Genomic DNA, 23,025 nt, shown 5'->3' with positions numbered 1-23,025 from the left:
GAGTCTCATAGCAAAGGGTCTGAATAATTATGTAAATAAGGTATATCTGTTTTGAATACATTTGCTAAAATTTCAACAAACCTGTTTCCACTTTGTCATTATGGGGTAGAGTGTGTAGATTGCTGAGGATTTTATATTTTTATTTAATCCATTGTAGAATAAAGCTGTAATGTAACAAAATGTGGAAAAAGTCAGAAGTCTAAACACTTTTCGAAGACACTGTAGGACAGAAACTTTTATTATTTGACTATGTTTGCCATGTATTAAATTGTTATTCAAAGCGTTTGTATGGGCTAATGGGTAATGGGTAAGTCCAAATTCAATGTTTCATCCAATATTATTAATAGCTAACTGATCCTTGGTATGACCATCTTATAACAATTCCATATGTTAACCCCAGTCCCGTGTTCTTAGACCTCATTATGGCTATCTTACAAACTAATGTAACAGTCAACCTTAAAATGAGTAACATATCCACTGTAACTATAAATGTCTTCTTATGAAATCATATAAATGCTGCATGTTCAAGATAGCGTGCATAGGTCATCATAGGTCTGTGAAAATCTTCACAATTGCTGTAATAATCTGCGAAGAATCTCAAACAGCATTGATCACTTGCACCATGTACTTTTAATGTAATCTCAACTGCAACACAGGTCATGTGGTTGTGCTATTGGATGAACAGTGATATCACAATTTGTTGTGTAAATAAACAAAATATCTGACATTGTATTCCCATTTGAACTTTGCTGTGCTTTTAAATGGTTGAAAGTGCAGTGATAGACATTTTGGGCGACAACTTAACCAAAAATCATAATTTTTCCATTGGAATTTGGTTGTGCTTTTAGAAGGTTGAAAGCATAGTGATAACACATTGGAAATTCAACTGACTTTTGGATGTCTTTTTGAGTCGGTGAATATAGCTTGTAATCTGATTGATCAACGTCTCAACCAAATACTACCCAATTATCCACGTTGAAAGGACGTAGTGTGCCCAGTGGGTAGTAAATTACTTCATTGGGAGGGAGACGGAGTGAGGTTATTATCTTTTTTTCGAAGAAGAAGAACGTTAGGCTATATTAATGTTTCGGCTTCTGGGGTCAAGTGCTTGAGGCATTGACATTAATTAATTAATTACAGCGCTGTGAGGAGTCCATTTACAATGCGTCCTGGCAAGTACAACTCAAACTAGTATGAAATGAAGGCTATGAGAGCTATAAGGGGCCAGAGAGCTTGAGTCAGCCTGCTATGAGACAGCTGTGAGGGCTGAATAATTGAAGAGTGCAGACCAGCTCCAAAACACAAGGCCATGTCCTCCCAGCTGTTTCCCAAGCTGAAGCTGACACTTCAACACTCATCAGCCATGTGCAGTTAAAAGGGTCCATCTGTTATTGGAATAATGAACATTGTCTTTAAGCGTGGGGAAATTAATCATTATTGTGTTAATGTCTGACGATGCTGGTGATGGTGAAGGTGATAGCGATGGTTTTGGTGATGATGATGCTAGTAGTTTTAATGATGATATGAGGATAATGTTAGCAATGGTTTTGATGATGATGATGATGGTGGTAGTAGTAGTAGTAGTAGTGGTGATTTGAGTAGAAAGTAGCCTACTAGGGATGGTGAATGTTAATCATTCTCAGAATTATTCAATCACTCAATAAAGTAATTTACATATGTCTAGGACAACAACAAAAACATTGATAGTTGCATGTACAATAATTGTTGACAGCTCACCATAAACAGATGCCAAATTGAAAACTCATCATTTTAACAGGCCACCGATGAAAGGCATCGAAAGAGCATAACCTCAAAAATCAATACGCATTCGGCCTTTCATTACATAAGTGACATTTGTTTTCATTTCAGAGATATATATTTATCCCACTTATATCCGTGGTCCCAGAGCAAATTCATTTAGTAATGATTACCTGATTCCGTTAAAAACAATTTCCATTCACTTGTTACCCAAGTTGTTGACAAGGACACAACAAGGCTTACATTTCAGCACTTTTTGGCTCGAATCAGCATCTGATGTCATGGTCCGTGTATGGATGCATCAATTCAGGGACGGCCTGGGACCAGAATCAGCATGGGCATTTCTAACACACTGGCCCATTTTTTTTGGGGGGGGGGGCCCACACAGTCCCGTTTTTCTCCTCGAAGCCAAATAATTATCATTTTGCAACAACAACAAAAAAACAATTTAGATTGGTCCACTGGGCTAAGGATGGACCGGCACTACAGAAACTTAAAATAGGTCCTTACGGGCCACTGCTGTCGCTCCAGCTTTTCAACTGAAAATGGACCAGTCTGTCTGGCATTTGCCAGAATTTACCCAAGGCAATCCCTGTATCAATTTCCCATAAGCCCACCAGCGTCTGTCTGCAACAATGACCGATACCGTGGCTATTTTAATATTTGCAAACATAACAATGCTGCACAATCTGAGGATAGAAAACTGTTCAAGTTGAAATTTGAGCAGGTGTAGCATTCGCTTGACATTATATCCATGCAATTGCCTTTATCACATGTTTAAAATATATTATAATAAAGTTTTTATTGTATGAACTGCACATTTCAGCTGAAGTAAGAGCACAATGCCCGAAGAGTGGTAATGATGCCCTGACTTACCGCAGCTGATTGTCTTGTTACAGTAAATAAGAGTTCACTTGTCATATCTAACATAAGGTACTGACGATGTTCATTACAACTTCACTTATCCCTCACACTAACAATTACCAAGACACAGTCACTGTTCTTTCAGTTAACCATTTGTTTATATGCACAACTTGTAAATTAGTCTTGCATCTCTGGAGACGTGCTTCTAAGATACATTCGCCATTAGTGGAAATGTCGACATTGGTGCCATTTCCCCCGGTTTCGTCGGTACACACTTTACATAAAACTACTTCAATACCATCTCATTCTTTACAGAGATAAGCTTTTAAAAACACATCCTTAGACTTGGGCATCATTATGATGCTGAGTCTCTGTAGATCTGCTATTTATGTTTTGTGTGAGTGTTGGTTTAATATTGTCTGGACCTTTGCCAGCTTGAGCATATGAACAGGAAGAGAACATCTTTGTTGCTCAACGAGCAGTTGCAAGGAATATCTCACAGCACCCAGTTGTTAATTGGCGACCGTTTCCACCAAGACGAAAGCAATGAAAATTATGACAATCAGGAGGACCGTGTAAGAGTCATCCTTACACGGTGGCAGGTAGCCTAGCGGTTAAGAGCGTTGGCCCAGTAACCTAAAGGTCGCTGGTTCGAGCCAACTAGGTGAAAGATCTGTCAGTGTACTCTTGAGCAAGGCACTTGACCCTAACTGCTCTTGTAAGTCGCTCTGGATAAAAGCGTCAGCTAAATTACTCAAATGTAAATGTAATGATGGCTGGACAAAGCAAACATATTTCTCTGTCCACACTTCCATGTGTTGCTATCATGTCTGGACATATACCTAACAAGAAGCAGCCAATGAATAAATGAATGTTCTGGAACCAGTCTGGTTCACATTGCCTGTCTAAGGCTGTAACGCGCGAGGAGTAGCCTATTAGCCCTGGCTTTTGATTCCAGACCCACTTTAGGGAGATACTTCCAAAGCTTTGCCATGCTGAAATGCTGCCCTGCTTTCAAAAGACCCCCTGCTGCTCTTGTCAGAGCGAAGAATCTCTGTGCTAGATAAATTAAAACCTATCCCAATGGTCTCATGGCATTCAACAGAGGCTTCATCACCCTTTCTCAAAGAGCTCCACTAATGAGGACTGTTGTGTGCATCCATCAAACCAAAACAAAAAATATATATCATTTTGTTTTTACATTAGGATTTTGACTACCAAAAGTAGTCAGTCACAGAGGTGGTTTTATAAAGTCTTTAATTGACTTTAAGCAGTTAGTGGTGTTATAGACAAATGGAACCAAATTGTATTCAATTTGTAGATTAGGGTTTATGTACTTTGTACCCTTTTCAGACTGCCAGAGTAATTATCAATTTGATTCTTTCCTACTTACTTTCTATTTACTTTACATGTCAATAAGTCTGCTGTTTGGAACATAATTTTACCTGTGAAAATGTGATTGTTTAATCAATTGTATTTTTATGTTTTAAGACTCTTGTAAGATTAATCTGAATGAGGAGTAAATGAGATCTTAATAATGAAATAGGTACCCAGGTTGCTTTGAGTCATTACTGCTTCTGTAGGTTCTAAGTATTTTGCAATTAAATGGGCAATTTACAAAAAGGTATTTTCAAGGCCACACATCTTTTCAAAGCATATCCTCATATTGAAGACTATAGTCCCCCAGGGGTGATAGGTTTGATTACACTGTGCAGTGCTCTCTTAGCCTAATTAAAGATGTTAGAAGAAGTCTCTCAGGGGGAAATTAACTCCACTATTTGAACCAAATGTCATGGCATCCCTGGGATGTGTGCGACAACATCCTGTTGTAACTCTAGTAAATCTAATGTTTACTCCATTTTGTTAATACATAAGGCCTACTGTAATACACTATATTGTGTACTCTGTGTGAACAGGGGTAAATGTAAAACAAACCTGTAATCTTGGAGATCTTGGTTTTTGGATAATTTTGGGAGATAATGCTGGAAATTATTGTACTTAGTTGATACATAGTTTTAGGTACTAGAAAACATCTGTTTTACTGCGAAAGATATAGCATCTGTGTTTAAATACCTTATTGAGATCAATATCAGCTGTCCCAGGATATCACAGTATTCCGATGTACAGGAAAGGATGTATACAACAATTGTGTTTCGTTCAATACTGTAATACATCTACATTTACACCAGGGAAACACCAGGAAAACATTAGCATAGCTGCTGCTTTCTAAATCAGTCCTCAGTCCAGTTTTTAACAGAGAACCAGATGGTGGGGAACAAAAATGTATTCAATGACATCGATTCCTCAACAGGTGCCAGTCAAAACGCTGTCACTGATCACTTTGATGACGACAGAACACAGGAATTAAAGTGGTTATTTTACTCTCATTGTTTGGAGTGACACATGCAGCGCTTTTCGACAAACAAATCCATTTCCTCACAACAGCTTCATTTGAATCCAAGTCAATAAGACTTTTTTCTACAATATTCTCAGCGGTTCTGGGACCTTTTCTATTGCCCTGGAATAAATGTCCCTTTAATTGAATTGGTTTTGGTGCTCTTAAATCTTTAGAACACAAATGAATGTATGCTGTCGGTTGTTAAGTTTCCATCTCCACCCAGGAGTGAAAGGAGGTGTCCAATACTGATTGGGAGCTATTGCCCACTAAACAATTGAAATGAGGAATTTGGTGTACAGATTGACCATCTAATTCAAACGCAATTAATCTAGTTCGTACAATTTATTTTAATTAACTGCAAATATCATTCTGCATGTTTACCTCAAAGAAAAATGTAATGTGGTCAGTAATCAGAAAACAAGATCTAATTAATTTGGTATTTGATTGACTGAATTGATTCCCTGAAGTGTACCTTACAACACAAACACATTTAATACAGACTGGCATTGCTAAGCCATTTTATATCATGTGGAAATAACCTCTAGGAAAGGTGTTTATAATTTATAGACCGAGTCTGTGTATATAACATCTAGGATAGGTGTTTAAATTGTATAGTGTGAGTCAATATTTACATCGGTAATATCACCTGGTTGTACCTTTGCGTATTTTGGTACTGCACCTTTTATGTTTTTGAACAATTCTTCTTTGTGTACACATGAAAACAAGATAAATTGGATTTTGTCTGGTGTTGTCAAAGTCTAAAGAGCTGCAACGGAATTCAAAGCAGGTAAAGAAATAAGATTGCAGTGGAGAGAAAAGGAGACTTCAATTGATACTGCTTTATTTTTCCTAGGAAATATCTTCTGAATATGAAATGACTATCACTGTTAGATTGAGCTGATCATAGCCCACATACTTCACTCAGCTATGTGCATTTGCATGGTTACAATGTATGGCTGCAATTCCAACATGTAAAATAGTGGCCTCCCACCACATTCACCTCTTTCAGATCAGTGGACTGTTGAAGATAGGATAGGCACAGTTACCTGAAACGTGTTTAGATCCACAATGTTTGCTTGCTACCTTAGTGCTAGCTACAGGAAATGTAACACTCAAAACACTTAATGCCAATAGTATCACAAACAAACCTATTTGCTCTCATGGGGTTACTATCTCATTGTTTCATTAAAGTGGGATCATGACACAGGCATGGCAGAGGCTTTTGTGTTGACACTAGTCACCTAACAGCTTTCTGTAAAGATTGGTACTCCCCCTAGCACATCATTACCATTTAGAGTAAACAGTTCATCAGTGACTCCATCGAAAGCATAACACCACACCCCGGGTAGTCGCCGCGACCTCTCCGCTGATACAACTAGTGTCTTATCACAGCTGCACAGGCAGTAGAGAAAAGAACAGGCAAAGGAAGATACTTCATACGGTTGCCAAAGCTAGGATAGAGGCTCTTCCTGCTCTCTTGTGTGTGAAGAGGAATTTAAATCTCAAGAGGAATACCTGAGGTTTTGTGATACTTACCAATGGCATTCCTCTTCTTCCTCTTCTTGAAATAGCATTCAAACTGCTTTGAATTTGTCGTGGGATGCACCTTTTGCCAAATGTTGATCTGGTACACTGAAGATTTTGGGAGAAAAGCTTTAGAAGAAGTAACCTGGTGTAAAGTACAAAATATCATCAAATGTTTTGAATTGTTTTCCATTCATGTTCATTCACAAGCACTATTTCCAAAAATAAACAAAATATAAATGACCTGATCTTTTTGATTGCACGTGAGTAACAAGAACAGTAATTCCTGTGGATCAATCAATGCTGTTGATTCAAAGGATTTTTACAATCATTGTTCATCATGTAGGGTAATAGGATAGAGAGGTTCCACTTCAGCCCCATCCACTGGATCTATAGGTCATTACATTGTGTTGGATGTACTGTACACTCTAGTCGGAGCCAAAATAACATACTTCACATCTTGTTCCTCATAGCATACATTCTGAATCTTTAATAATTATTGATCAATCAGCTACTGATGCATGATTGATATTGGCTCTGAGTACCTTAACGTTCTAGTCAGAAGAAGAAAAAGACAGCACAGTCTGAATTTACCTTTCACTTCACAAAATGTTGGTGCTTCCACTGGCAGATTCCAAGTAGCCATTCTAGTCCACCTTGGCATCTGCCTTGTATCAATTGCAATGTTAAGCAGTTCACATTCACCCGTTGTGACAGCAGCAACCTCTGAGAAACAACACACTAGGCCATTCCAAGAGTCAGTCAATGTAACTGGAGAGTACACAACAAAATACATTGCACACAGCATTAACAGCCTTAAGTTATATATATCTTGCCTCTAAGCCAGTCTCTGAATGTATTACTAGATTGTACACAACTGCTGACAGAGCTGAAAAAGAGGTCATTGCAAATGTTGAATCTCTATGGATATTGTGAGCGTTATACGTTTGGGGTACATACATAAGCCCACAATAGAATGATAATTAAGTGCTTTGAACAGTTTTGCTCATGCCCCTTTTGAGTAATCTGCTTCTTTACATTCCAATCCTTATTGCATGATGTAAAATTACTTTTAAAGGTATATATCGTTTATATATTTTTAAAGATTTTGGCTGATTAAAAAACACCATAAGACTAAGAGAAATGTTGATTTGCCTTGCATAATAAATATTGATGGACCCGTCCCTCCCCTGTTAAACATTTTGTTTGAAATGTGACAAAGCGTTGCCTGTCCTAGCCTGTGTCCAGAAACAAACCTTTGAGTCCGTCTCAGTTCTTAAATGCTTCAACCAAAAGCAAACATTGAGATCTGCTTGAGTAGCCTCGAATGCAAGGCTGTTGGAAGCATTTAACACATTCAAATCGCAATGAAAAGCACAAGGAAATATCCATACATAAGGTTCCTAAGCTTCTTGAAAAGGGTGCTTGACTGAGCAGAAATGCACCTAATCCACTGATGTTATTGTAGTTTCCTAAAGGAACATTTCAAGTTAAACGTTTTGTCTTTGGGTGCATTTTGTTTGCTTATATTTGAGTGAATGTTTGTTTCAAAAACAGTGCCAAATTAAAATTTATAATGACTCTTTGATATTACAAATAAAATACAATTTGATATTCAACTCATAATAGAAAATGTTTCTCATGGATTTCTTTAAAAAAAAGTGTTGGACAAAGTATGAGTGTAGCTAGCATTATCTTGGTGCTCCAGTTGAGCCATTTTAGAATACATTTTTTAAATATACATATTTAAGTTTACTTATCAGGTTTTTAGTGCATTTTTTCACTGAGGCTATTGCATTACCGAACTAGATTGATATAAAAATGAAAAAATAAGCTATTGATTTGCTCTTCACAAGTGCTTCACTTTTTAAATGATAGTTAGAAATTGGCCAACTTTTGGTAATACAGCAATGGACATTTGACTTATTGTAAAGATTAACTTTCAAGCTAGGTAATATGTCAAATACACATTGTTGAAAAAAATACAAATAGATATACTTAATGTTTATACAGATCTAAGTTTGGATTGATTTAAAATCATCTAACTTTTTTCTCCAATTCTATATCTGAAATAAAGATAAAATGTTAGTTTTCATTGAAACGTGTGAAGAAAATACTTTTCATTCGTAAGTTGCAGAAATACAAGAAATTATTATCTGTACTTCATCCAAATCGGCAAAGAAATACAACAAAGAGACTGCCAAGTTGGCCACTGAACTCTGAATAAATCATTTGTGTAATTACCCCCGCAATTAGGATTTTATTGGCATTGTTTGACAGATAAAAATGTGGAAAAGTGCCTACCATCCTTATTATCGTCACGTCACCTTCACCAAATAGCAATATCATTTCTTGTGGGAATACTTCAATAATCAATGCTTTGTTTATTTGCATTTTAATTCCATTGAAGGCAGATCTGTTGTGCTCCACGCTTATTCCAATGCCAGCCGTTTAAAAGAACGTTTTTTTCTTCTTTTGGTCGGGCAGCTGCTATCGCTGTTTACCTAGCTGGCGTCTTACTCCATTTGCTTGCTTTGAAACACTGCTGGTCTTTTATCGGACCTTTAAAATCGCTACCCATGAATCTCTTCACTGCGCATGTGTTGCAAAGCCAGGTCTCTTGACAAATCTCTCTACCATCTGTTTCACATTCAATGATTTTGCTCCAAATGGAACCAACTGACTTTGGTGTTGCTTAGAGTTTTTTCTTAAAAAAATAAAAGTTTCTTCCGAGCTATATTTAATCATCTGAAGAGTGGCTAATCATGGACCTCTTCTTAGTCCCTATGGTCATGAGACAAATTGGGAGGATTTAACATGTTTTAAATAGAAACATTAACTATTTGCAAAGTTCCTTTCAAGAAAAAAAGTGTAGTTAATGATCTCGCTCTCAAGTTTTTCATGACATGAGCTGAACCCTATCATGATTTTTCTTTTGCGCTGTTATCTCACCTCAATTGTGATCCCATGGTCCTTTACAAAGTGCATGCTGCAAAGGTATTTACATGTGAAGTTGTAAAAAAAAAAAGTTACATGAAAAACAGTGGTACACCACTACCACCACCTCGATAACTTGTGGCTTTTAGGGTCCATATCAAATTCATGAGTTGGTGATTTGCGCAACTTTTTTTGTTGTATTAGCCAACACTGTAAAGGCAGAGCAATAAAACACATCATTATTAGGCCTTGCAATTCAATTTGACAAGTTCAGTGTCTCAACCATAAACTGCTATAGTGTGCTATTAATGCTATTAATTAACGCTATTAATGGATTATTCAGGCCAATCAACTAATGGTTCAGTCAACAACTGATAAAAAAAAGATGAATCAGTTGAATCATAAATGTTTAACCAATGCCTTTAACATGACCATTCAATAACGATTAGATCATTAGCTCCCTTCAAACCCCACAAGTAAAATGTATGTCACATAAGAAGTCAACAGTTGACTGACAAGAGGGCTAATTATTGCTTACTCGGGCTACAGCACAAAACAAAGGTGAGGATCACTAACTCCTTGCATCGGATTCATTGGTATTAGTAATCAACGAATAGGGAAAATAAATAAATCACCCATTTGAATTGACCGATAGCCCAAATGATTTCACATGCTATAAGCATGCATAATATTTAATGTCTTCTTATGAGACTATAGACTCATACAGTATGTGCACGTGATGTCCTTTCTCACAGTCTTTTATGCTGACATGCAACATTTATTCATAGGATTGAGCTGTGATGCTTATTCTACACAACTATAGTGACATTGTTTATTGAAAAGCTGTGGAGGACATCGTGAAAATTGCATCACAAAGGGCATGTGTGATTGACGAAGTTATATCCTATAAGGGCAATCCTTTTAGCCTCTGCTCTTTCATTTTGATCAATAACACAGAAAAAGTTATACTCTATATTTCTCTCTTCATTGTTCCCCAACAGACACCTTGTAACAATCATGGTATGTCATGCCATGTTTAAGGACTAACCAATGAATAAAATATCAGTGAAAATTGCATTTTCCAAATGAATAATGTAAAGGATGACACACTACTAAGGTTCACTTCTCAAGGTTAGACTTGATTGTTTTGTTACTTTCCCTGTGTAGCCTGTGCTTTTGTCTTCTTTTGTTTGAGATGAGAAGATCAAATTAAATCCATTGTTTTCAGTTCTAGCAAAACGTTGAATCCAATATCTCCCGCAACTAACATTAATCGTGAACCTATTTTAAATGGATGGAGTCAGTCAATTTCTATTTCACAGATTTATTGCTAGGCTACAGTTGTGAATGAGTTAACATGTGTGATCTGAATTTAGATAAGTGTTGGCATAATGAGCGCAGCAAACATGGTATTTTTTATTGTTCACTTTATCAAGTCCCATGCAATTGCAGAAAAGCAATGCAGAGCATGAAGCTGTATTTCAACATATGCATTGCACTGAAAAGACACACTGGCCCTTTAATGAAAAGCCTGCCCACTAGTCATGTGCCAAAACAAGGAAGTCGTCAAAACAAGGAAAAATGAGCTTTCATTCTTAATGAAATTCTTCATGAAATCTAGGTTTATTTTTAACCAACTAATTTCAAAACGCCTCGTATATTTTCGAAATACTGTGGACCGTTAAAAATAATCACTTGCAATTAACATGTTCTGGAAAAAAATTGCAGTTGAAACTGAAAGCTAACGTTATTTATTTTGCAAAACTTTTGTCAAAATGCATCTGTGTTTTATATTGCTGTTTTTGTTGCCATTTGGTCACGCAACATTGCCTCTTGTTATAAACACATGGCAATTCGAGCATGCTACAGCGGCAGGTAACTACATTATATCATTTTGTTCTTATTGTTGCAAATAAGTTATCAATTTTGATACAACTTTATCAAATGATACATTGTAAGAAAGACATTCATGAAGTTAGCTAGATAGATCTGTCCTGCCAGCCCAAGAGATGAATGTGGCCCTCTAAAATATTTCGATTTTATTTTCTGAGTTGATGTGGACAATCCAAGCTGTCGAAATATCACCAGTTGGCATACTAATCCTTGGCAACTGGGGGGGATCATTGACCAAATGGTTCTTTGGCAACCTAGGCCTATTCCTTTTTATGGGCAATCCCTTGAGATGGTCATGTTATCTGGCAGGATTGGGACTGTACCGTCTGGCACTCTGATAATATGTGACCAAAATCATGTCTAAATACTGTGAAAAAGTTAAATATTGTGTGCTTCTAGGTTCTACCTCTGCTACATATTTTGTGTGTTGCGTGGGAACCAACATATTATTTTATGTTCAAATGATGCTCTTGGGACCCATTCATGTTGAATTGGTGAATCAGGAAGCACATCCATTTATTTTTTTATAAAGCATATTTTCATGTGTAGACTTATTCCTAGAATGTAGCAAGACTGCAATATTCTTACTAAGTCAAACACTCATCTGTCTGTCTGTGACTCTCTCTCTTAAAGCGTGGAGTGCTCTGCAGGCTGGGGGCTCTGTGCTGGATGCCGTGGAGAAGGGCTGTGCCCGCTGCGAGGCTGACCAGTGTGATGGCAGTGTGGGGTTTGGAGGGAGCCCAGATGAGAGAGGAGAGACCACCCTGGATGCCATGATCATGAACGGGCAAGTCATACCCACTAACTAGTCAGTAGAGTAGGGCTTAGGGGTGTCTAAAACCAATTGATCCCATTTCAGTCAATACAATGTTTAATTAAGTTATAGTGGGACATGGAATTTTTTGGAAATATTATTAATATTCTTCATTAAAGGTTTCCTGGTTTTGTGTGGATGCAGTAATACAATGGAGGTGGGCGCTGTAGGAGACCTACGCAGAATCAAGAATGCAATTGGGGTGGCCAGAGCCGTGATGGAACGCACCGACAACACACTACTGGTGGGCGAGTCAGGTATTGCAGGATTCAAAATAGGCTTTTATTTGCTAAGGGGACAGACACAGCAAAAACATGACTCCTTTTGCATGTAACTCATCACATATCTTTTAACATACAGTAGCCTCCTACAGCTAACCATTCCATCATATACAGTTAGTAGTACATTTTATTGCTGTTAGCTGCTTTTGACCCTATATTGTTATTTTTAACCCCACTACCATGTTCAACACAGCATCAGTCTTTGCTGAGAACATGGGCTTCACTGCAGAAGACCTTACAACCAACAAATCTATCAGCATTTTCACACAGTGGTTGAAGGACAACTGCCAACCCAATTATCGCAAGGTGTGTGTTTTCTAATATAGCTTTGGTCTGTCATTATCTTGTATGAAAGATGCATGCAGGCTTCCATAATCATATTGATTTATACTGTACTGAAAAAATGTAAGAATATCACCATGTTTGAAAAAGTAATGAATTAAATGGACATCCATGTTATGAATAATGCATTAGGGGACGTATGAAAGAGACTATTGTTTATCCCAACATGCTGTTACCATTGGCACAACCAAAGCCCTGTAGACAATACAATGCTTATGCATATTGGGCTACCGGCTGCTTAAATTACTATTAAGCTGGGTAACCATAGCCAAAAGATTACGGTGCTTAGGTAGTGTGCTGGTCGAAGTAGAAAATATCTTCATTAAATTGGAAGCCTTCTCTTTGCTTTACTGCCAATCGCTCTGGATAAGAGCATCTGCTAAATGACAAAAAAAAATGTAATAAAAAAATCCTTTACAGAACTGTGGATATAATCACAAACAACCTAATGTGTTATTTGTCTATGGCTGCTGTGATAGAACAGTCTTAACCCAAATTGATGTTGACTAATCTTTCCCCTTTAATATCAACAGAACGTTTCCCCAGATCCTTCACAATACTGTGGACCATACAAACCTGGAGCCACACTGAGGCAAAAGAGAAAACGACAGATTGATATACATGCACATGACACTATTGGTATAGTTCATTAAATTAATGAATTGTTTTGTAGAGGTCGATAGTCAACTTTGATCTTCAGATCAGAATTGTACATTTAATATTGTGTAACTTTTCCTGACATTAGGGATGATTGTGATTGGTAAAGATGGCCAAGTTGCAGCAGGAACATCAACCAATGGAGCGAACCACAAGGTCCCGGGGTATGCATGTCTTGTTTAAAATTAAAGTGCCTTCAGAAAGTATTCAGACCCCTTGACTTTTGTTACGTTTACAGCCTTATTGTAAAATTGATTATTGTTTTTTTCCTTCATCTACTCACAATACCCCATAGTTACAAAGCAAAAACAGGTTTTTAGAAATGTTTGCTAATTTATTAAAAATTAAACAACTTAAATATCACATTTACATAAGTATTCAGACCCTTTAAGCCATACTTTGTTGAAGCACTTTTGGCAGCGATTACAGTCTCGAGTCTTCTTGGGTATGATGCTACAAGCTTGGCACACCTGTATTTGGGGAGTTTCTCCCATTCTTCTCTGCAGATACTCTCAAGCTCTGTCAGGTTGGATGGAGAGTGTTGATGCACAGCTATTTTCAGGTCTCTCCAGAGATGTTCAAATCGGGTTCATGTCCGGGCTCTGGCTGGGCCACTCAAGGACATTCAGATACTTGTCCCGAAGCCACTCCTGCATTGTCTTGGCTGTGTGCTTAGGGTCGTTGTCCTGTTGAAAGGTGAACCTCCAACCCAGTCTGAGGTCCTGAGCGCTCTGGAGCAGGTTTTCATCAAGGATCGCTCTGTACTTAGCTCCGTTCATCTTTGTCTCAATCCTGACTAGTCTCCCAGACTGAAAAACATACCCACAGAATGTTGTTGCCACCACCATGCTTCACCGTAGGGATGGTGCCACGTTTCCTCCAGACGTGACGCTTGGAATTCAGACCAAAGAGTTCAATCTTGGTTTCATCTGACCAGAGAATCTTGTTTCTCATGGTCTGAGAGTATTTAGGTGCCTTTAGGCAAACTACAAGCGGCTTGTCATGTGCCTTTTACTGAATAGTGGCCTCCGTCTGGCCACTACCATAAAAGCCTGATTGGTGGAGTGCTGCAGAGATGGTTGTCCTTCTGGAAGGTTCTCCCATCTCCACAGAAGAACTCTAGAGCTCTGTCAGAGTGACCATCACGTTCTAGGTCTCCTCCCTGACCAAGGCCCTTCTCCCACGATTGCTCAGTTTGACCAGGTGGCCAGCTCTAGGAAGAGTCTTGATTCTTCCAAACTTCTTCCATTTAAGAATCATGGAGTCCACTGTGTTCTTGGGGACCTTCAATGCTGCCGAAATGTTTTCGCACCCTTTCCCAGACCTGTGCCTCGACACAATCCTGTCTCGGAGCTCTATGGACAATTCCTTCGTCCACATGGTTTGGTTTTTGCTCTGACATGCACTGTCAACTGTTGGACCTTATATAGACAGGTGTGTGCCTTTCCAAATCATGTCCAATCGTTTGAATTTACCACAGGTGGACTCCAATCAAGTTGTAGAAACATCTCAAGGATGATCAATGGAAACAGGATGCACCGGAGCTCAACTTCAAGACTCATAGCAAAAGGGTCTGAATACTTATGTAAATAAGGTATTTGATATTTATTTTTAATACATTTGCAAAAATGTCAAACCGGTTTTTGCTTTGTCATTATGGGGTATAGTGTGTAGATTGCTGAGGATGATATATTTTAAATACATTTTAGAATAAGGCTGTAACATAACAAATGTGGAAAAAGTCAAGGGGTCTGGTACACTGGTACAGTACTAGTGAAAAGTTTGGACACACACACACAAAAAAAGCAGCCTCTCAGCTCGGGGGATTTTTGATTTTTTTTAAGAGAAAAAAAAAAGTTTAGACAACTCATTCAAGGATTTTTCTTTATTTTTACTATTTTCTACATTGTAGAATAATAGTGAAGACATCAAAACTATGAAATAACACATATGCAATCATGTAGTAACCAAAAAAAGTGTCAAATCTAAATATTTTATATTTGAGATTCTTCAAAGTAGCCACCCTTTGTCTTGGTGACAGCTTTGCACACTCTTGGCAGTCCACAATGTAGAAAACCCTTGAATGAGTAGGTGTCCAAACTTAGCTGGTACTGTATATAATGAATATAGACGATGAGTATACCTGTACATCTCCTTGATTTGTCCTATAGGCGTGTAGGGGACTCTCCCATCGCTGGAGCAGGCTCCTATGCCGACAGCACCGCAGGGGGTGCGGCAGCAACGGGAGATGGAGATGTCATGATGCGCTTCCTACCTAGGTATCCATCCAGGCTTCTAGCAGAGATGTTTGGAAGGATGTAACGTTAAAGAACGTTCAGATAGAAACATATGGTGTAGACAAAATATGATCGTCATAGAAGTGTCAGCTCATGTCAGCTCTATTCATTATATTTCTATCTGCAACGCTCAGAACGTTTTACATCACTGAATTACACCCCAGATAAGACTCACATTTCTGCTTTGTCTACATTTGGGTGTACTTTTTAGTCACAGCTGACATTTAATATTTTAAGGATTAGCAAACGGCTTATCATCGCTAAACGTGCTAGATGCCAAAACCAGATACTAATGAAATGTGTTTAATTTGTTTACAAATGCAGTTACCTGGCTGTTGAGCTAATGAAGACAGGAACAGATCCATCCACTGCTTGTAAGACATCCATCTCCAGAATCAAGATACATTACCCAGGGTTCTTTGGGGCTGTCATCTGTGCCAACACAACAGGCCACTATGGTGAGTTCTCTAGATTAACCCAGTTATGGTTACAATGGTCATAATAAATACTATGATAAATGTAATGCTTACCCATTGTTCTGTCTTCTTTCTAAGGTGCTGCATGCAACAAAGTTCCTGGCTTCTCCAAATTTAATTTTGTGGTGTACAACTCAAAGACCAAATCTCCACTTTTACAATCAGTTGACTGTTTTTAAAACCATTCAATGTTAATTTGAGGTAATGTGTACCCTTGTGCCACTATCAATTATGACAATCAATACTTGTTGTCTTATGAGCCATGGATTTTAATCTAAACTGTTTGAATGTTTTCATAAATACAGAAATAGTTCACATTTTATGAATAAACTCATAATACAAAAAGCTGTGCAGTTCATAACATTTCAAATGACAGCCATGGTTTATATTGAAAGCGATCAATTATTTATTTAATGACAGTGATGGATTTTAATATTATAACAAGGGTGATGCTTAAGAACTTAAGTGATATATTGATTAATTAAAACATTTTACACTAAAATGGATCAATAGCAGTACAAAAAGCAGTGATGTTCAAAACAGTTCTTGTCTTTGTATCTTGCCCCTTTCCTCTCATCAGCAACCTGGAAGGATGGAGATTCCTGGACCATTTTCTGCCCACTGGAAGAAATCACACTGCTTGCCCTTTGGAAAACTGCATACGTAAAAGTTGCGGCCGTTGTTTGGTCCTAGTTTGAGTACAGTCCTCATCAGGCAGCGTTTTGCATGGTTACAGAATGGAAAGTGTGTATCAGCCCACTAAGGACATAAGAGAGAATACAGTCATTCTGAGGCACCAGTTTTTCCTGGTCAGTCTAATAGTCTTCCATGTCTGTAAATCAGGATGTACTTGTTTATGTTTGAACAAACACATATCTACTTTTGCTAATGGACATGTAGACCAATTCCACCATAATTCTTACCTCAAAGAATTTGCACTGTGTCTCCCTGGGGAGCGAGCAGGTGTAGAACTGTCTTCCTTTGTTGTCCCCCTGCTTGGTGACCAATCGGAGCACACTGGGCCGCCCATGGGACACACAGCAAGGGTTGCTGGGAGGGGACTGGGTCTGTGTACTCCCAGTTGGTGCATTGTTTTGAGGGGGACTGACGGGTGGAGAAAAGTATTCTTGTTAGATAAATGGTATAACATTCACTGTCAAAGGATCAGCTGTTAATTTAAATTGAGTATGTTTAATTATCGCTACACTTGATAACATCTTTGAATTTAAACCATTCCACATGCATTAGTTGGCATACAACAGTTTCTGTGAACATTTTATTCAGCACACTGACCTACATTCTGGGCTCACTGAGCGGAGCAACAGGTACAGTATGGTCACTAATCAACTATTCTGTAAAGTACAGAGAGCAGGAGGCTTTTCCATCCCAGTTACCCACACAAAAGTCAAACTACCTTGTTATAATATTTTACTTATGAATACGAAAGCACCACCATTCACTCACCTCAAATTATGGTGGGTTCCGTTTTGAGGTTTGTTACTGACAGAAAAGGGACTGTGATCAATTCTCATTTTCTTGTGCGGCTGACTGTAGGAGACCATTGTTGATTCCCCTTTGGAGAGCTCCCCGCTTTTGTCCTGCCAGCCACCAGAGGCATAATTCGGACTACTTCTTTTTCCCTGGCAGACATTGTGTTTACTTAAACCTCTTGCTGTGGAATTTAACTGACTGTTGGTGGAGGATAGAGGAAGGGGAGAGTTGACGCGGCTCGCCTTTGGGCTGAGGTCGGTGAACATCAGGGTGGTGTTCCCGAATGCAGCCCTGCGGTTGACTTTCAGGCCCTCTTGTGGTTTGGAGAAGGCATTGCAGGGGTACTTGATCAGATCTCTGGTGAAGGGTGAACTCTCGGGGCTGGCATTGTCTTTGGGGACTGTGGAGGGGACGAGGACAGTGGGAAAACTGTTTATTTTAATCAACAACATCAATTAGATTCACATTCTATTCTGTTAGTTTAGAGCTGGACTTGGCCTGAAGGGTTGGGTAACTAAATTGAGATTCAACATTGAGAATGCTTTATTAGTCCAGGAGGAGGCTCATTCTGGGTCAAGAAACCTGCACACACACATAAAACCAGACCTAAATGTGATCAGAATTGGTTTGACACAACCACATTCGTCCATATAAGAGTAGTTGACTACTCACGCTCAGGCCTAGGGGTCAGGCAGGCATCACAGGACTTGCTCATAGGCTGGTTGATCAGAGTGCAGAGTTGACAGGCCCACTCCTCTTCCTCCCTCTTGGCCACATGATCGTTGCTCCCCATGCTGCCTTGGTAAGCCCAGCCAACTAACGTGTTCCTGGTTGGGAGCTTGCTAAATAACAGGAAGTATAAAGGAAGACAAGTTAAATGTGAGTCGCAAATACATTGAATTCTTGTCCACCAGTACTTTTTACATTCAGATTGTACTATATATGCAAAATTCACCTACAAGATGCATAATGGCTTAATTCGGAGGTGTCGGGGTCCAAGGCTTTCATCCCAACTCATTTCTAGTTTCATTCAAATCCTGTGACTTTACCTCACGTTAACCTCACTTGGGTCCCCAGTCTGGCAGCAGTCGCAGAAGTACGTCATCCTTCCGTTGTCCCCGAGGCGACAGACGGTGACGGCCCCATTGCACTGACCACACTGAGGCCGTTTGTAGACCTTGTAGTGTTTGTTGAGAGCGGAGCCTGTCTTACGGCACTGAAGGAAACAGAAGTGAAACAAAAGGGACATGGCTGATGAATACATGGTCTTTATACTACTGTAAAGCATCTTTATTCAATTAAGAGGTCATTTAGCACATAGGATATTGCTTTCATTACATTGCTAATTGTAGTCTACCTTGTAAAATAGGAGGGTGAAATCTCGTGTCATTTTCACAAGATGGTGGAGCTGGGTATCCGTGAGTTGATTGACCTGAAAGATTTTGAAAATTGTGTCCACGCCATTTACTTGGTTCCATTCTAATGATCATTTTAGCAAATCTTAACCATTTAGCAAATTATAGCAATGCAATACACTACTCAGTCACCACAGTGCTGAATAAACTCATCCAACATCACTTACTGAATGGATTCCATGTAGTTTGTAATGCATGCTAAATAGCCTAGAGGCAATCCAAAACATGACTGGACCTTGCTCATTATGTATAGGTATCGAAAATGATGGTGTATCAGCTTTACCCACTTTAACAGAAGGGTGAAGACCGGAGTCAAACAGGGCTTCGTTCTTAATGATGTTTCCCACTCCTGGTAGGACGGCCTGGTCTAGGAGTACGTCACACAGCATCCTGCAGCTCTGCCTCCTCACAGTCTCCTCCGCGTGGGAGAAGCTGAATTTACAGGAGCAAACATCCAGACTCTCCATAGCTCTCACTCTCTGTTCACAGTCCTCCGTCAGTCTGCAACAGAGTTGTGGACTCAAGTCTGACTCGAGACTCGACTTGATATAAAATAACTTGAAACTTGACTTGGACCCTCAAGACTCGGGACTCGACTGACTTGAGGTTGATAATTTGAAATTAATCTGGCCAGGTTTTGAGGCACAGAGTCTACATGCAGCCAGAGAGTTGCAACACCGTTGCCCTTAAAAAAAAAAAAACTGCAACAAATTGGCTAGTAAACCGCACACACTGCACTCTGATTGGACCAGCACTGTCAATCGACACAGATCGGCGAGCTAGTGAACAGATTGCTGATTTGCTGTACAGTTATAGGATCGGGTACAGTGCAAACGTCAAATTGTCGGGACAAGATTGCCATAATAAATATGCAGCCCCCCAAAAATGTGTTGATCAAGAATATTAACTGTTGGCCTCCTGAGTGGCGCAGTGGTCTAAAGCACTGCATCGCAGTGCCACTAGAGATCCTGGTTGGAGTCCAGGCTCTGTCACAGCCGGCCGCGACTGGAAGACTCATGGGGTGGCGCACAATTTTCCCAGCGTCGTCCAGATTAGGGGAGGGTTTGGCCGGCAGGGATGTTCTTGTCCCATCGCGCAGTAGCGGCTCCTGTGGCGGGTCGGGCTCAATGCACACTGACACAGTCGCCAGGTGCATGGTGTTTCCTCCGACACATTGGTGCGGCTGGCTTCCGGATTAAGTGAGCAGTGTGGCTTGGCTGCATTTCAGAGGACACATGGTTCTCGACCTTCGCCTCTCCCGAGTCCGTACGGGAGTTGCAGCGATGGGACAGGACTGGAACTACCAATTGGATACCGCAAAATTGAGGAGAAAAAGGGATATAAAAATAAATATTAATGGTTTACTTTGCAAGTTCACCAGGAATTGGCAACAATTACTAGCACAGGCCTACTGGTCTTTTGGTATGTAACAATCGCTTGAAATTGATAAATGCAAACTTATGAAGCTTGCATTTGGAATTGTTAACATGAATTATTACTATTGAGAAGACGCACAATAGGCAAGGCTCTTCACTTGCGCTCTCCACACTCCTGGAGTGCTTTTCCCCCCGTTGAAATATTGGCTTTCACACATTTAAAATGCCCTATGCATTTTAAACGTCTCTTTATAGTGTGTGCACATGACAGTTTGCAAGACTCATGATGTAGAAGTTATTTTTATGATTCAATGTATGGTTTCCTTTGTTCATATTTCCCAGAGTTATGTCAGAGTTCCGTGTGTCCTATGTCTCTGTCATTTTTGTTGTGTGTAATCGGAGCGCACGTGTCTCAGTGTGCATAGAAATAGGCTGTGGCCTGAGCTCAATGCTTTGGAGTCAGAACGTTGAATAAGAGAAAATTGTTGTTCCATGTATCCATGGTGTTGAAAGATCATTAAGTCTGATTAAAACAAAAGTACCAATGTAACAATGGATGTGGAAATCACATTTTATATTGTAAAACAAGTTTATTCGTTGTAATTATCAATTGAAAAATTGTTTGGTCCTGGGGGCCAAGTGCTTATATTATGTAGGCCTGTTTCAGCTCCTTTTAGACAGATTCGATTTGGTGTCTCAAGGGGAGGCAGTACAGCCTTGCCCTCTACCTGTGTACATTCAGATAGGAGAGGTTAAGCCTGATATAGAGGCTATTTCTTTTGGGCTATTGCCCATGTATATTTGGTCAATCTACTTGTATATTTTGCATGATATGGTGCTCTCATCATTAGATCACCTAGACCTGTAAATAAATATACACTCTTTCTGGTAGCCTCAATAAATAGACAGATGCATAGATGATTTTTTCTTGACATGAAAACTTGACTCAACTTGCTGTTAGAATGCACAACTTGGATTTGACCCGATCTACTTGGGACTCAATTTGAGACTGATCTTTTGACTTGAGACCTGCTTGTAACTCAAATAATATAGTGACTTGCCCCCCCCCTCCCGTCTGCAATCGTGTGTGTGTGTGTGTGTGTGTGTGTAGAGAACACCATTTCATGTTAGAATGATTACAATCAAAGGCTGAATTGGAACTATAGGTTGATGCCAGGAGTGGAAGGGTAGTACCTTGATGCCTGCTGCAAGTGCAGGCTTTTGTTCCAGCCCAGTGTGAATTATCCCCCATACCTGATTTCCACAGTAGAGTCAAAGAAGGAGACTGTGTCATTGGTCAGGTGGATCTCCAGCACAGGGGGTGATCCCTTTCTGCTTTTGATGTCAGTGGGGTTGATTCGCATAGAGCCATCCATACCAAAGTGGACTCTGCCATTAGAAGAGAGATAATAACAAATGTAAACAGTTCAGAAATGCATTTTACATGGGTGGTATGTTAGACATTTAAATACCCGAATTGAATCAGTTGATTCCTAACAATAAAATTACATCACCCCCATAATAGCAGCTAGCTACCTCAGAGCTCTTTGGCCAAAGTACATGAAGAGTTCCTTTCCAAGGGTCTCAACTCCTGTGTATTGACAGCCCATGAATATCTGGAAGGAGATCGTATTGGTGGCATTCCTCTGCAAAAAATTAACGTTCGTTACAATCATCTAAAGTTAGCTAGCTACAACAGCAGAGATATAACTGGTAACGTTACTGTAACTAGCTCCTGTTAGCTAGCTAACAGTAGTAACTTACTTGTGTGTTTGTCGTCAAGCTTCCCCTGAATTCTTTCACCTTCTGTCCTCTTTGGACCTTCGAGCGGATCTTTTCTCCATTCAATGTGCATCCTGGACCCTCAACCATTTTACCTTGGTATCTAAAGTTATTGTTGCAAACTATTTGATAAAAAAAAACCTACAACAAGAAGCTGTGCGTACTGAATTTTTACAAAACCAAAACATCCGGATTCCCGCCATATGATTTCATCTTCTTCATCTATGGTATGAAGGCGGTCGTAAAACAAGGGTTAGAGGTGCATGCCGCCACCTACTGTACGGTTGGTAAACGACAGAAAAAATATTATTTGTATAAAAACCAGCATACAAAATACAAAAATAGACATATTACAAACCACCCCACTCCTTCAGTCACATTCTTACACAGGCTCAGGGGCCTGCTTCTTTGACAGGATTTCTTTCAATGTCTAACTGTAAACTCACTGACTCCCAAAAAGCATTCTGCTGCACTCATAATGATTTCAATTTGTGCGGTGCAGTTTATGCCATTGCAATAAATGCTACAATGTCCAGCTTTTTGACATTGAATTTTAACATGGTCACATGATTAAAACGTACATTAAAGTCACTCAATTTTCACCATAATGCCATAGAAGTGGTGCAGCCAGCGGGTTTCTCCACGCATCGCGCCGACAGAAACGAACATCTTTCTGGTAAGAAGAGGGGCGGGGGCGTATGCCTTATGGCCAACGTGACA

General features: G+C 39.4%; 2 protein-coding genes across 2 annotated transcripts; one reads left to right on the top strand and one right to left on the bottom strand.

Moving 5' to 3' along the window:
* The first annotated feature begins 11,035 nt into the window (after positions 1-11,035).
* Positions 11,036-16,586, top strand: aga (aspartylglucosaminidase). Its single transcript, XM_024383117.1, has 9 exons — positions 11,036-11,356; positions 12,008-12,161; positions 12,333-12,445; positions 12,663-12,775; positions 13,345-13,450; positions 13,557-13,632; positions 15,640-15,747; positions 16,090-16,223; positions 16,320-16,586. Exons 1-9 carry the CDS (start codon positions 11,257-11,259, stop codon positions 16,418-16,420), a joined length of 1,005 nt encoding a protein of 334 aa, XP_024238885.1. The 5' UTR covers positions 11,036-11,256; the 3' UTR covers positions 16,421-16,586.
* A 37-nt stretch (positions 16,587-16,623) lies between these two features.
* On the bottom strand, positions 16,624-22,512 carry neil3 (nei-like DNA glycosylase 3). Its single transcript, XM_024383116.2, has 10 exons — positions 22,288-22,512; positions 22,060-22,169; positions 21,778-21,912; positions 19,435-19,648; positions 19,090-19,164; positions 18,782-18,948; positions 18,405-18,574; positions 17,706-18,132; positions 17,165-17,345; positions 16,624-17,000 (listed from the first exon to the last, which is right to left on the bottom strand). The coding sequence occupies exons 1-10, from the start codon at positions 22,393-22,395 to the stop codon at positions 16,818-16,820; spliced, it is 1,770 nt and encodes a 589-aa protein (XP_024238884.1). The 5' UTR covers positions 22,396-22,512; the 3' UTR covers positions 16,624-16,817.
* Positions 22,513-23,025: the final 513 nt, after the last annotated feature.

The sequence above is a fragment of the Oncorhynchus tshawytscha genome, linkage group LG21, assembly GCF_018296145.1.
Source record: "Oncorhynchus tshawytscha isolate Ot180627B linkage group LG21, Otsh_v2.0, whole genome shotgun sequence".
Lineage (NCBI taxonomy): Eukaryota > Metazoa > Chordata > Actinopteri > Salmoniformes > Salmonidae > Oncorhynchus > Oncorhynchus tshawytscha.
This window is presented reverse-complemented; position numbering and strand designations above follow the sequence as displayed.